At 48.6% G+C, this 15,823-nt stretch overlaps 1 protein-coding gene across 1 annotated transcript in view; it reads left to right on the forward strand.

Annotated features, from left to right (window-relative positions):
• LOC141264608 (obscurin-like) overlaps positions 1–15,823 on the forward strand; it is an 870,641-nt gene that overhangs the window by 573,271 nt on the left and 281,547 nt on the right. Inside the window, exon 27 of the mRNA XM_073676886.1 lies at positions 10,896–10,977. Within this exon, the coding sequence (XP_073532987.1) occupies positions 10,896–10,977 (82 nt within the window). The remainder of the gene's footprint in view (positions 1–10,895; positions 10,978–15,823) is intronic.

The raw sequence follows: 15,823 nt of genomic DNA on the forward strand, positions 1-15,823 counted from the left end.
GATGTGGGGGGCACATACTTTCCTCCATATTAATGTCTATGGATGTAGATGAGGACAGAGAAGCCCCTGGAGGTGGATGTGGGGGGCACATACTTTTCTCCATATTAATGTCTATGGATGTAGCTGAGGGCTGAGAAGCCCCCGGAGGTGGATGTGGGGGGCACATACTTTTCTCCATATTAATGTCTATGGATGTAGATGAGGACAGAGAAGCCCCTGGAGGTGGATGTGGGGGGCACATACTTTTCTCCATATTAATGTCTATGGATGTAGATGAGGACAGAGAAGCCCATGGAGGTGGATGTGGGGGGCACATACTTTCTCCATATTAATGTCTATGGATGTAGATGAGGGCAGAGAAGCCCCCGGAGGTGGATGTGGGGGGCACATACTTTCTCCATATTAATGTCTATGGATGTAGATGAGGACAGAGAAGCCCCTGGAGGTGGATGCGGGGGGCACATACTTTTCTCCATATTAATGTCTATGGATGTAGATGAGGACAGAGAAGCCCCCGGAGGTGGATGTGGGGGGCACATACTTTCTCCATATTAATGTCTATGGATGTAGATGAGGACAGAGAAGCCCCTGGAGGTGGATGCGGGGGGCACATACTTTCTCCATATTAATGTCTATGGATGTAGATGAGGACAGAGAAGCCCCTGGAGGTGGATGCGGGGGGCACATACTTTTCTCCATATTAATGTCTATGGATGTAGATGAGGACAGAGAAGCCCCCGGAGGTGGATGTGGGGGGCACATACTTTCTCCATATTAATGTCTATGGATGTATATGAGGACAGAGAAGCCCCCGGAGGTGGATGTGGGGGGCACATACTTTCTACATATTAATGTCTATGGATGTAGATGAGGGCAGAGAAGCCCCCGGAGGTGGATGTGGGGTGCACATACTTTCTCCATATTAATGTCTATGGATGTAGATGAGGACAGAGAAGCCCCTGGAGGTGGATGTGGGGGGCACATACTTTTCTCCATATTAATGTCTATGGATGTAGATGAGGACACAGAAGCCCCTGGAGGTGGATGTGGGGGGCACATACTTTTCTCCATATTAATGTCTATGGATGTAGATGAGGGCAGAGAAGCCCCCGGAGGTGGATGTGGGGGGCACATACTTTCCTCCATATTAATGTCTATGGATGTAGATGAGGACAGAGAAGCCCCTGGAGGTGGATGTGGGGGGCACATACTTTCCTCCATATTAATGTCTATGGATGTAGATGAGGACAGAGAAGCCCCTGGAGGTGGTTGTGGGGGGCACATACTTTTCTCCATATTAATGTCTATGGATGTAGATGAGGACAGAGAAGCCCCTGGAGGTGGTTGTGAGGGGCACATACTTTCCTCCATATTAATGTCTATGGATGTAGATGAGGACAGAGAAGCCCCTGGAGGTGGTTGTGAGGGGCACATACTTTCCTCCATATTAATGTCTATGGACGTAGATGAGGACAGAGAAGCCCCTGGAGGTGGATGTGGGGGGCACATACTTTCCTCCATATTAATGTCTATGGATGTAGATGAGGACAGAGAAGCCCCTGGAGGTGGTTGTGGGGGGCACATACTTTTCTCCATATTAATGTCTATGGATGTAGATGAGGGCAGAGAAGCCCCCGGAGGTGGATGTGGGGGGCACATACTTTCCTCCATATTAATGTCTATGGATGTAGATGAGGACAGAGAAGCCCCTGGAGGTGGTTGTGGGGGGCACATACTTTTCTCCATATTAATGTCTATGGATGTAGATGAGGACAGAGAAGCCCCTGGAGGTGGTTGTGGGGGGCACATACTTTTCTCCATATCAATGTCTATGGATGTAGATGAGGACAGAGAAGCCCCCGGAGGTGGATGTGGGGGTCACATACTTTCTCCATATTAATGTCTATGGATGTAGATGAGGACAGAGAAGCTCCCGGAGGTGGATGTGGGGGGCACATACTTTCTCCATATTAATGTCTATGGATGTAGATGAGGACAGAGAAGCCCCTGGAGGTGGATGTGGGGGGCACATACTTTCTCCATATTAATGTCTATGGATGTAGATGAGGACAGAGAAGCCCCCGGAGGTGGATGTGGGGGGCAGATACTTTTCTCCATATTAATGTCTATGGATGTAGATGAGGACAGAGAAGCCCCCGGAGGTGGATGTGGGGGGCACATACTTTCTCCATATTAATGTCTATGGATGTAGATGAGGACAGAGAAGCCCCCGGAGGTGGATGTGGGGGGCAGATACTTTTCTCCATATTAATGTCTATGGATGTAGATGAGGACAGAGAAGCCCCCGGAGGTGGATGTGGGGGGCACATACTTTTTTCCATATTAATGTCTATGGATGTAGATGAGGACAGTGAAGCCCCCGGAGGTGGATGTGGGGGGCACATACTTTTTTCCATATTAATGTCTATGGATGTAGATGAGGACAGTGAAGCCCCTGGAGGTGGATGTGGGGGGCACATACTTTTCTCCATATTAATGTCTATGGATGTAGATGAGGACAGAGAAGCCCCCGGAGGTGGATGTGGGGGGCACATACTTTTCTCCATATTAATATATATGGATGTAGATGAGGACAGAGAAGCCCCCGGAGGTGGATGTGGGGGGCACATACTTTCTCCATATTAATGTCTATGGATGTAGATGAGGACAGAGAAGCCCCCGGAGGTGGATGTGGGGGGCACATACTTTTCTCCATATTAATGTCTATGGATGTAGATGAGGACAGAGAAGCCCCTGGAGGTGGATGTGGGGGGCACATACTTTTCTCCATATTAATGTCTATGGATGTAGATGGACAGAGAAGCCCCCGGAGGTGGATGTGGGGGGCACATACTTTTCTCCATATTAATGTCTATGGATGTAGATGAGGACAGAGAAGCCCCCGGAGGTGGATGTGGGGGGCACATACTTTCTCCATATTAATGTCTATGGATGTAGATGAGGACAGAGAAGCCCCCGGAGGTGGATATGGGGGGCACATACTTTCTCCATATTAATGTCTATGGATGTAGATGAGGACAGAGAAGCCCCCGGAGGTGGATGTGGGGGGCACATACTTTTCTCCATATTAATATATATGGATGTAGATGAGGACAGAGAAGCCCCCGGAGGTGGATGTGGGGGGCACATACTTTTTTCCATATTAATGTCTATGGATGTAGATGAGGACAGTGAAGCCCCCGGAGGTGGATGTGGGGGGCACATACTTTTTTCCATATTAATGTCTATGGATGTAGATGAGGACAGAGAAGCCCCCGGAGGTGGATGTGGGGGGCACATACTTTCTCCATATTAATGTCTATGGATGTAGATGAGGACAGAGAAGCCCCCGGAGGTGGATGTGGGGGGCACATACTTTCTCCATATTAATGTCTATGGATGTAGATGAGGACAGAGAAGCCCCTGGAGGTGGATGTGGGGGGCACATACTTTTCTCCATATTAATATATATGGATGTAGATGAGGACAGAGAAGCCCCTGGAGGTGGATATGGGGGGCACATACTTTTCTCCATATTAATGTCTATGGATGTAGATGAGGACAGAGAAGCCCCTGAAGGTGGATATGGGGGGCACATACTTTTCTCCATATTAATGTCTATGGATGTAGATGAGGACAGAGAAGCCCCCGGAGGTGGATGTGGGGGGCACATACTTTTCTCCATATTAATGTCTATGGATGTAGATGAGGACAGAGAAGCCCCTGGAGTTGGATGTGGGGGGCACATACTTTTCTCCATATTAATGTCTATGGATGTAGATGAGGACAGAGAAGCCCCTGGATTTGGATGTGGGGGGCACATACTTTTCTCCATATTAATGTCTATGGATGTAGATGAGGACAGAGAAGCCCCTGGATTTGGATGTGGGGGGCACATACTTTTCTCCATATTAATGTCTATGGATGTAGATGAGGACAGAGAAGCCCCCGGAGGTGGATATGGGGGGCACATACTTTTCTCCATATTAATGTTTATGGATGTAGATGAGGACAGAGAAGCCCCTGGAGGTGTATATGGGGGGCACATACTTTTCTCCATATTAATGTTTATGGATGTAGATGAGGACAGAGAAGCCCCCGGAGGTGGATGTGGGGGGCACATACTTTCTCCATATTAATGTCTATGGATGTAGATGAGGACAGAGAAGCCCCCGGAGGTTGATGTGGGGGGCACATACTTTTCTCCATATTAATGTTTATGGATGTAGATGAGGACAGAGAAGCCCCTGGAGGTGGATGTGGGGGGCACATACTTTTCTCCATATTAATGTTTATGGATGTAGATGAGGACAGAGAAGCCCCTGGAGGTGGATATGGGGGGCACATACTTTTCTCCATATTAATGTTTATGGATGTAGATGAGGACAGAGAAGCCCCTGGAGGTGGATGTGGGGGGCACATACTTTTTTCCATATTAATGTCTATGGATGTAGATGAGGACAGTGAAGCCCCCGGAGGTGGATGTGGGGGGCACATACTTTTCTGCATATTAATGTCTATGGATGTAGATGAGGACAGAGAAGCCCCCGGAGGTGGATGTGGGGGGCACATACTTTCCTCCATATTAATGTCTATGGATGTAGATGAGGACAGAGAAGCCCCTGGAGGTGGATGTGGGGGGCACATACTTTCTCCATATTAATGTCTATGGATGTAGATGAGGACAGAGAAGACCCCGGAGGTGGATGTGGGGGGCACATACTTTTCTCCATATTAATGTCTATGGATGTAGATGAGGACAGAGAAGCCCCCGGAGGTGGATGTGGGGGGCACATACTTTCCTCCATATTAATGTCTATGGATGTAGATGAGGACAGAGAAGCCCCCGGAGGTGGATGTGGGGGGCACATACTTTCCTCCATATTAATGTCTATGGATGTAGATGAGGACAGAGAAGCCCCCGGAGGTGGGTGTGGGGGGCACATACTTTTCTCCATATTAATGTCTATGGATGTAGATGAGGACAGAGAAGCCCCCGGAGGTGGATGTGGGGGGCACATACTTTTCTCCATATTAATGTCTATGGATGTAGATGAGGACAGAGAAGCCCCTGGAGTTGGATGTGGGGGGCACATACTTTTCTCCATATTAATGTCTATAGATGTAGATGAGGGAAGAGAAGCCCCTGGAGGTGGATGTGGGGGGCACATACTTTTCTCCATATTAATGTCTATGGATGTAGATGAGGACAGAGAAGCCCCCGGAGGTGGATGTGGGGGGCACATACTTTCTCCATATTAATGTCTATGGATGAGGACAGAGAAGCCCCCGGAGGTGGATGTGGGGGGCACATACTTTCCTCCATATTAATGTCTATGGATGTAGATGAGGACAGAGAAGCCCCCGGAGGTGGATGTGGGGGGCACATACTTTCTCCATATTAATGTCTATGGATGTAGATGAGGACAGAGAAGCCCCTGGAGGTGGATGTGGGGGGCACATACTTTCCTCCATATTAATGTCTATGGATGTAGATGAGGACAGAGAAGCCCCCGGAGGTGGATGTGGGGGCACATACTTTTCTCCATATTAATGTCTATGGATGTAGATGAGGACAGTGAAGCCCCCGGAGGTGGATGTGGGGGGCACATACCTTTCTCCATATTAATGTCTATGGATGTAGATGAGGACAGAGAAGCCCCCGGAGATGGATGTGGGGGGCACATACTTTCCTCCATATTAATGTCTATGGATGTAGATGAGGACAGAGAAGCCCCCGGAGGTGGATGTGGGGGGCACATACTTTCTCCATATTAATGTCTATGGATGTAGATGAGGACAGAGAAGCCCCCAGAGGTGGATGTGGGGGGCACATACTTTTCTCCATATTAATATATATGGATGTAGATGAGGACAGAGAAGCCCCCGGAGGTGGATGTGGGGGGCACATACTTTTTTCCATATTAATGTCTATGGATGTAGATGAGGACAGAGAAGCCCCCGGAGGTGGATGTGGGGGGCACATACTTTTTTCCATATTAATGTCTATGGATGTAGATGAGGACAGAGAAGCCCCCGGAGGTGGATGTGGGGGGCACATACTTTCTCCATATTAATGTCTATGGATGTAGATGAGGACAGAGAAGCCCCTGGAGGTGGATATGGGGGGCACATACTTTTCTCCATATTAATGTCTATGGATGTAGATGAGGACAGAGAAGCCCCCGGAGGTGGATGTGGGGGGCACATACTTTTCTCCATATTAATGTCTATGGATGTAGATGAGGACAGAGAAGCCCCTGGAGTTGGATGTGGGGGGGCACATACTTTTCTCCATATTAATGTCTATGGATGTAGATGAGGACAGAGAAGCCCCCGGAGGTGTATGTGGGGGACACATACTTTCCTCCATATTAATGTCTATGGATGTAGATGAGGACAGAGAAGCCCCTGGAGGTGGATGTGGGGGGCACATACTTTCTCCATATTAATGTCTATGGATGTAGATGAGGACAGAGAAGCCCCCGGAGGTTGACGTGGGGTGCACATACTTTTTTCCATATTAATGTCTATGGATGTAGATGAGGACAGTGAAGCCCCTAGAGGTGGATGTGGGGGGGCACATACTTTTCTCCATATTAATATATATGGATGTAGATGAGGACAGAGAAGCCCCTGGAGGTGGATGTGGGGGACACATACTTTCCTCCATATTAATGTCTATGGATGTAGATGAGGACAGAGAAGCCCCTGGAGGTGGATGTGGGGGGCACATACTTTCTCCATATTAATGTCTATGGATGTAGATGAGGACAGAGAAGCCCCTGGAGGTGGATGTGGGGGACACATACTTTCCTCCATATTAATATATATGGATGTAGATGAGGACAGAGAAGCCCCTGGAGGTGGATGTGGGGGGCACATACTTTTTTCCATATTAATGTCTATGGATGTAGATGAGGACAGTGAAGCCCCTAGAGGTGGATGTGGGGGGCACATACTTTCCTCCATATTAATGTCTATGGATGTAGATGAGGACAGAGAAGCCCCCGGAGGTGGATGTGGGGGGCACATACTTTCCTCCATATTAATGTCTATGGATGTAGATGAGGACAGTGAAGCCCCCGGAGGTGGATGTGGGGGGCACATACCTTTCTCCATATTAATGTCTATGGATGTAGATAAGGACGGAGAAGCCCCCGGAGGTGGATGTGGGGGGCACATACACTATAATGCAGTGTTACTTTGTATCTCTCCTCTATTCCTGCAGTGTTACATTGTATCCCTCCTCTATTCCTGCAGTGTTACATTGTATCTCTCCTCTATTCCTGCAGTGTTACATTGTATCTCTCCTCTATTCCTGCAGTGTTACATTGTATCTCTCTTCTATTCCTGCAGTGTTACATTGTATCCCTCCTCTATTCCTGCAGTGTTACATTGTATCTCTCCTCTATTCCTGCAGTGTTACATTGTATCTCTCTTCTATTCCTGCAGTGTTACATTGTATCCCTCCTCTATTCCTGCAGTGTTACATTGTATCTCTCCTCTATTCCTGCAGTGTTACATTGTATCTCTCTTCTATTCCTGCAGTGTTACATTGTATCCCTCCTCTATTCCTGCAGTGTTACATTGTATCCCTCCTCTATTCCTGCAGTGTTACATTGTATCTCTTCTATTCCTGCAGTGTTACATTGTATCTCTCTTCTATTCCTGCAGTGTTACATTGTATCCCTCCTCTATTCCTGCAGTGTTACATTGTTTCTCTCCTCTATTCCTGCAGTGTTACATTGTATCTCTCCTCTATTCCTGCAGTGTTACATTGTATCCCTCCTCTATTCCTGCAGTGTTACATTGTATCCCTCCTCTATTCCTGCAGTGTTACATTGTATCTCTCCTCTATTCCTGCAGTGTTACATTGTATCTCTCCTCTATTCCTGCAGTGTTACATTGTATCTCTCCTCTATTCCTGCAGTGTTACATTGTATCTCTCCTCTATTCCTGCAGTGTTACATTGTATCCCTCCTCTATTCCTGCAGTGTTACATTGTATCTCTCCTCTATTCCTGCAGTGTTACATTGTATCCCTCCTCTATTTCTGCAGTGTTACATTGTATCCCTCCTCTATTCCTGCAGTGTTACATTGTATCTCTCCTCTATTCCTGCAGTGTTACATTGTATCTCTCCTCTATTCCTGCAGTGTTACATTGTATCCTCCTCTATTCCTGCAGTGTTACATTGTATCTCTCCTCTATTCCTGCAGTGTTACATTGTATCCCTCCTCTATTCCTGCAGTGTTACATTGTATCTCTCCTCTATTCCTGCAGTGTTACATTGTATCCCTCCTCTATTCCTGCAGTGTTACATTGTATCCCTCCTCTATTCCTGCAGTGTTACATTGTTTCTCTCCTCTATTCCTGCAGTGTTACATTGTATCCTCCTCTATTCCTGCAGTGTTACATTGTATCTCTCCTCTATTCCTGCAGTGTTACATTGTATCTCTCCTCTATTCCTGCAGTGTTACATTGTATCTCTCCTCTATTCCTGCAGTGTTACATTGTATCTCTCTTCTATTCCTGCAGTGTTAGATTGTATCTCTCCTCTATTCCTGCAGTGTTACATTGTATCTCTCCTTTATTCCTGCAGTGTTACATTGTATCCTCCTCTATTCCTGCAGTGTTACATTGTATCTCTTCTCTATTCCTGCAGTGTTACATTGTATCTCTCCTCTATTCCTGCAGTGTTACATTGTATCTCTCTTCTATTCCTGCAGTGTTACATTGTATCTCTCCTCTATTCCTGCAGTGTTACATTGTATCTCTCCTCTATTCCTGCAGTGTTACATTGTATCTCTCCTCTATTCCTGCAGTGTTACATTGTATCCCTCCTCTATTCCTGCAGTGTTACATTGTATCCTCCTCTATTCCTGCAGTGTTACATTGTATCTCTCCTTTATTCCTGCAGTGTTACATTGTATCTCTCCTCTATTCCTGCAGTGTTACATTGTATCTCTCCTCTATTCCTGCAGTGTTACATTGTATCCCTCCTCTATTCCTGCAGTGTTACATTGTATCCTCCTCTATTCCTGCAGTGTTACATTGTATCTCTCCTTTATTCCTGCAGTGTTACATTGTATCTCTCCTCTATTCCTGCAGTGTTACATTGTATCTCTCCTCTATTCCTGCAGTGTTACATTGTATCCCTCCTCTATTCCTGCAGTGTTACATTGTATCTCTCCTCTATTCCTGCAGTGTTACATTGTATCTCTCCTCTATTCCTGCAGTGTTACATTGTATCTCTCCTCTATTCCTGCAGTGTTACATTGTATCTCTCCTCCATTCCTGCAGTGTTACATTGTATCCCTCCTCTATTCCTGCAGTGTTACATTGTATCTCTCCTCTATTCCTGCAGTGTTACATTGTATCCCTCCTCTATTCCTGCAGTGTTACATTGTATCCCTCCTCTATTCCTGCAGTGTTACATTGTATCTCTCCTCTATTCCTGCAGTGTTACATTGTATCCCTCCTCTATTCCTGCAGTGTTACATTGTATCTCTCCTCTATTCCTGCAGTGTTACATTGTATCTCTCCTCTATTCCTGCAGTGTTACATTGTATCTCTTCTCTATTCCTGCAGTGTTACATTGTATCTCTCCTCTATTCCTGCAGTGTTACATTGTATCCCTCCTCTATTCCTGCAGTGTTACATTGTATCTCTCCTCTATTCCTGCAGTTTTACATTGTATCCTCCTCTATTCCTGCAGTGTTACATTGTATCTCTCCTTTATTCCTGCAGTGTTACATTGTATCTCTCCTTTATTCCTGCAGTGTTACATTGTATCCCTCCTCTATTCCTGCAGTGTTACATTGTATCCCTCCTCTATTCCTGCAGTGTTACATTGTATCCCTCCTCTATTCCTGCAGTGTTACATTGTATCTCTCCTCTATTCCTGCAGTGTTACATTGTATCCTCCTCTATTCCTGCAGTGTTACATTGTATCTCTCCTCTATTCCTGCAGTGTTACATTGTATCCTCCTCTATTCCTGCAGTGTTACATTGTATCTCTCCTCTATTCCTGCAGTGTTACATTGTATCCTCCTCTATTCCTGCAGTGTTACATTGTATCTTTCCTCTATTCCTGCAGTGTTACATTGTATCTCTCCTCTATTCCTGCAGTGTTACATTGTATCCTCCTCTATTCCTGCAGTGTTACATTGTATCTCTCTTCTATTCCTGCAGTGTTACATTGTATCCCTCCTCTATTCCTGCAGTGTTACATTGTATCCTCCTCTATTCCTGCAGTGTTACATTGTATCTCTTCTCTATTCCTGCAGTGTTACATTGTATCTCTCTTCTATTCCTGCAGTGTTACATTGTATCCCTCCTCTATTCCTGCAGTGTTACATTGTATCCCTCCTCTATTCCTGCAGTGTTACATTGTATCTCTTCTCTATTCCTGCAGTGTTACATTGTATCTCTCTTCTATTCCTGCAGTGTTACATTGTATCTCTCCTCTATTCCTGCAGTGTTACATTGTATCTCTCTTCTATTCCTGCAGTGTTACATTGTATCCCTCCTCTATTCCTGCAGTGTTACATTGTATCCCTCCTCTATTCCTGCAGTGTTACATTGTATCTCTTCTCTATTCCTGCAGTGTTACATTGTATCTCTCCTCTATTCCTGCAGTGTTACATTGTATCTCTCTTCTATTCCTGCAGTGTTACATTGTATCCCTCCTCTATTCCTGCAGTGTTACATTGTATCTCTCCTCTATTCCTGCAGTGTTACATTGTATCTCTCCTCTATTCCTGCAGTGTTACATTGTATCCTTTGTCTTTGCTTATTCTGGGGGAGTCTCATGTCCTTAGATCCTGAGGGAACATTGATGATGGGGGAGGGGAGGTGACATTTCGGTGACAGGAGTTTTTTTTTTTTCCAGATGAGAAGGATCAGGAGACAAAGACGTCACATCGGAGGCGGAAGCTGAAGTCTTTCTTTGAGGTTAAGGAAGAGATTGGCAGGTAGGAGAAATGTTCCAATTGTGAAGGTAATCGCCAAACATTTCCTGCAGTTCACAATACAAAACCAGAGTGGGTAAGAGGCGATCTGTGGAGCTGGAGATGGCTGATAACAGAGAACACAAGTACAGCTACTCATCCAATAGAGTGTGAAAGCCTCCGCTTCATCCAGAATACCAAAGGTCAGCTCACCCCTGTATGCCATCAGATCCTATCCTCCAACCACCTCCAGAGCTGCACTCACTATTCTGCTGTTACATCTTGTCTTATCCTCCAACCACCTCCAGAGCTGCACTCACTATTCTGCTGTTACATTGTGTCTTATCCTCCAGTCACCTCCAGAGCTGCGGTCACTATTCTGCTGTTACATCTTGTCTTATCCTCCAACCACCTCCAGAGCTGCACTCACTATTCTGCTGTTACATCGTGTCTTATCCTCCAGTCACCTCCAGAGCTGCAGTCACTATTCTGCTGTTACATCGTGTCTTATCCTCCAGTCACCTCCAGAGCTGCACTCACTATTCTGCTGTTACATCATGTCTTATACTCCAGTCACCTCCAGAGCTGCAGCCACTATTCTGCTGTTATATCATGTGTTATCCTCCAGTCACCTCCAGAGCTGCAGCCACTATTCTGCTGTTATATTAGGTCTTATCCTCCAGTCACCTCCAGAGCTGCAGCCACTATTCTGCTGTTATATCATGTGTTATCCTTCAGTCACCTCCAGAGCTGCAGCCACTATTCTGCTGTTACATCGTTTCTTAACCTTCAGAGCTGTACTTCCAGTTCTGCTGCTCTGTTAGCTCTCAGGATCTCCCCTTGCATTTTTGGCAGCTGCTGAGTTGTTGGCTGCTAGTGATGGGTGAGTGTGCTCAGCACTGCTCTATACTCCATCGAGTATTGGCGTGCTCACTTAAGTATCGAGCAGTGCCGGTTATTGCATGGTCCAGCGCTGGTGCCAGTAATAAGCTTATTCTGAATCAGCTGAGCTGCTGCACTGAAGCCGGGAGAGCAAGGACTCCTCTATCAGCCGGACTCTGTGAGTTGAAGAGCTGCGGGCCTGGTCTCACTGATGCCAGGTATATAACTGCTCAAAAAAAATAAAGGGAAGACTTAAACAACAGAATATAACTCCAAGTAGATGAAACTTCTGTGAAATCAAACTGTCCACTTAGGAAGCAACACTGATTGACAATCAATTTCACCTGCTGTTGTGCAAATGGAATAGACAATAGATGGAAATTATTGGCAATTATCAAGACCCCCTCAATAAAGGAGTGGTTCTGCAGGTGGGGACCACAGACCACATCTCAGTACCAATGCTTTCTGGCTGATGTTTTGGTCACTTTTGAATGTTGGTTGTGCTTTCACACTCGTGGTAGTATGAGACGGACTCAACCCACAGAAGTTGCTCAGGTAGTGCAGCTCATCCAGGATGGCACATCAATGCGAGCTGTGGCAAGAAGGTTTGCTGTGTCTGTCAGCGTAGTGTCCAGAGGCTGGAGGCGCTACCAGCCGAGACACGCCAGTACACCAGGAGACACCAGGAGACATGGAGGGGGCCGTAGGAGGGCAACAACCCCGCAGCAGGACTGCTACCTCCGCCTTTGTGCAAGGAGGAACAGGAGGAGCACTGCCAGAGCCCTGCAAAATGACCTCCAGCAGGCCACAAATGTGCATGTGTCTGCACAAACGGTTAGAAACCGGCTCCATGAGGGTGGTATGAGGGCCCGACGTCCACAGATGGGGGTTGTGCTCACAGCCCAACACCGTGCAGGACGCTTGGCATTTGCCACAGAACACCAGGATTGGCAAAGTGGCCACTGGCGCCCTGTGCTCTTCACAGATGAAAGCAGGTTCACACTGAGCACATGTGACAGACGTGACAGAGTCTGGAGACGCCGTGGAGAGCGATCTGCTGCCTGCAACATCCTTCAGCATGACCGGTCTGGCAGTGGGTCAGTAATGGTGTGGGGTGGCATTTCTTTGGAGGGCCGCATAGCCCTCCATGTGCTCGCCAGAGGTAGCTTGACTGCCATTAGGTAGCGAGATGAGATCCTCAGACCCCTTGTGAGACCATATGCTGGTGCGGTTGGCCCTGGGTTCCTGCTAATGCAGGACAATGCCAGACCTCATGTGTCTGGAGAGTGTCAGCAGTTCCTGCCAGATGAAGGCATTGAAGCTATGGACCGGCCGCCCGTCCCCCAGACCTGAATCCGATTGAGCACATCTGGGACATCATGTCTCGCTCCATCCACCAACGTCACGTTGCACCACAGACTGTCCAGGAGTTGGCGGATGCTTTAGTCCAGGTCTGGGAGGAGATCCCACAGGAGACAATCCGCAACCTCATCAGGAGCATGCCCAGGCGTTGTAGGGAGGTCATACAGGCACGTGGAGGCCACACACAATACGCAGCCTCATCAGGAGCATGCCCAGGCGTTGTAGGGAGGTCATACAGGGACGTGGAGGCCACACACAATACTGAGCCTCATCAGGAGCATGCCCAGGCATTGTAGGGAGGTCATACAGCCACGTGGAGGCCACACACAATACTCAGCCTCATCAGGAGCATGCCCAGGCGTTGTAGGGAGGTCATACAGGCACGTGGAGGCCACACACAATACTCAGCCTCATCAGGAGCATGCCCAGGCGTTGTAGGGAGGTCATACAGGCACATGGAGGCCACACACAATACTCAGCCTCATCAGGAGCATGCCCAGGCGTTGTAGGGAGGTCATACAGGCACGTGGAGGCCACACACAATACTCCGCCTCATCAGGAGCATGCCCAGGCGTTGTAGGGAGGTCATACAGGCACGTGGAGGCCACACACAATACTGAGCCTCATCAGGAGCATGCCCAGGCGTTGTAGAGAGGTCATACAGGCACGTGGAGGCCACACACAATACTGAGCCTCATCAGGAGCATGCCCAGGCGTTGTAGGGAGGTCATACAGGCACGTGGAGGCCACACACAATACTCAGCCTCATCAGGAGCATGCCCAGGCGTTGTAGGGAGGTCATACAGGCACGTGGAGGCCACACACAATACTCAGCCTCATCAGGAGCATGCCCAGGCGTTGTAGGGAGGTCATACAGGCACGTGGAGGCCACACACAATACTCAGCCTCATCAGGAGCATGGCCAGGCGTTGTAGGGAGGTCATACAGGCACGTGGAGGCCACACACAATACCCAGCCTCATCAGGAGCATGCCCAGGCGTTGTAGGGAGGTCATACAGGCACGTGGAGGTCACACACAATACTCAGCCTCATCAGGAGCATGTCCAGGCGTTGTAGGGAGGTCATACAGGCACGTGGAGGCCACACACAATACTCAGCCTCATCAGGAGCATGCCCATGCGTTGTAGAGAGGTCATACAGGCACGTGGAGGCCACACACAATACTGAGCCTCATCAGGAGCATGCCCAGGCGTTGTAGGGAGGTCATACAGGCACGTGGAGGCCACACACAATACCCAGCCTCATCAGGAGCATGCCCAGGCGTTGTAGGGAGGTCATACAGGCACGTGGAGGTCACACACAATACTCAGCCTCATCAGGAGCATGTCCAGGCGTTGTAGGGAGGTCATACAGGCACGTGGAGGCCACACACAATACTCAGCCTCATCAGGAGCATGCCCATGCGTTGTAGAGAGGTCATACAGGCACGTGGAGGCCACACACAATACTGAGCCTCATCAGGAGCATGCCCAGGTGTTGTAGGGAGGTCACACAGGCACGTGGAGGCCACACACAATACTCAGCCTCATCAGGAGCATGCCCAGGCGTTGTAGGGAGGTCATACAGGCACGTGGAGTCCACACACAATACTCAGCCTCATCAGGAGCATGCCCAGGCGTTGTAGGGAGGTCATACAGGCACGTGGAGGCCACACACAATACTCAGCCTCATCAGGAGCATGCCCAGGCGCTGTAGGGAGGTCATACAGGCACGTGGAGGCCACACACAATACTCAGCCTCATCAGGAGCATGCCCAGGCGTTGTAAGGAGGTCATACAGGCAGGTGGAGGCCGGACACAATACTCAGCCTCATCAGGAGCATGCCCAGGCGTTGTAGGGAGGTCATACAGGCACGTGGAGGCCACACACAATACTGAGCCTCATCAGGAGCATGCCCAGGCGTTGTAAGGAGGTCATACAGGCAGGTGGAGGCCGCACACAATACTCAGCCTCATCAGGAGCATGCTCAGGCGTTGTAGGGAGGTCATAGAGGCACGTGGAGGCCACACACAATACTGAGCCTCATCAGGAGCATGCCCAGGCGTTGTAGGGAGGTCATACAGGCACGTGGAGGCCACACACAATACTCAGCCTCATCAGGAGCATGCCCAGGCGTTGTAGGGAGGTCATACAGGCACGTGGAGGCCGCACACAATACTCAGCCTCATCAGGAGCATGCCCAGGCGTTGTAGGGAGGTCATACAGGCACGTGGAGGCCACACACAATACTCAGCCTCATCAGGAGCATGCCCAGGCGTTGTAGGGAGGTCATACAGGCACGTGGAGGCCACACACAATACTCAGCCTCATCAGGAGCATGCCCAGGCGTTGTAGGGAGGTCATACAGGCACGTGGAGGCCACACACAATACTGAGCCTCATCAGGAGCATGCCCAGGCGTTGTAGGGAGGTCATACAGGCACGTGGAGGCCACACACAATACTGAGCCTCATCAGGAGCATGGCCAGGCGTTGTAGGGAGGTCATACAGGCACGTGGAGGCCACACACAATACTCAGCCTCATCAGGAGCATGCCCAGGCGTTGTAGGGAGGTCATACAGGCACGTGGAGGCCACACACAATACTGAGCCTCATCAGGAGCATGC

Source organism: Phyllobates terribilis, unplaced genomic scaffold, assembly GCF_046119375.1.
Source record: "Phyllobates terribilis strain yellow unplaced genomic scaffold, ASM4611937v1 Scaffold_4__5_contigs__length_816908805, whole genome shotgun sequence".
NCBI classification, from domain to species: domain Eukaryota; kingdom Metazoa; phylum Chordata; class Amphibia; order Anura; family Dendrobatidae; genus Phyllobates; species Phyllobates terribilis.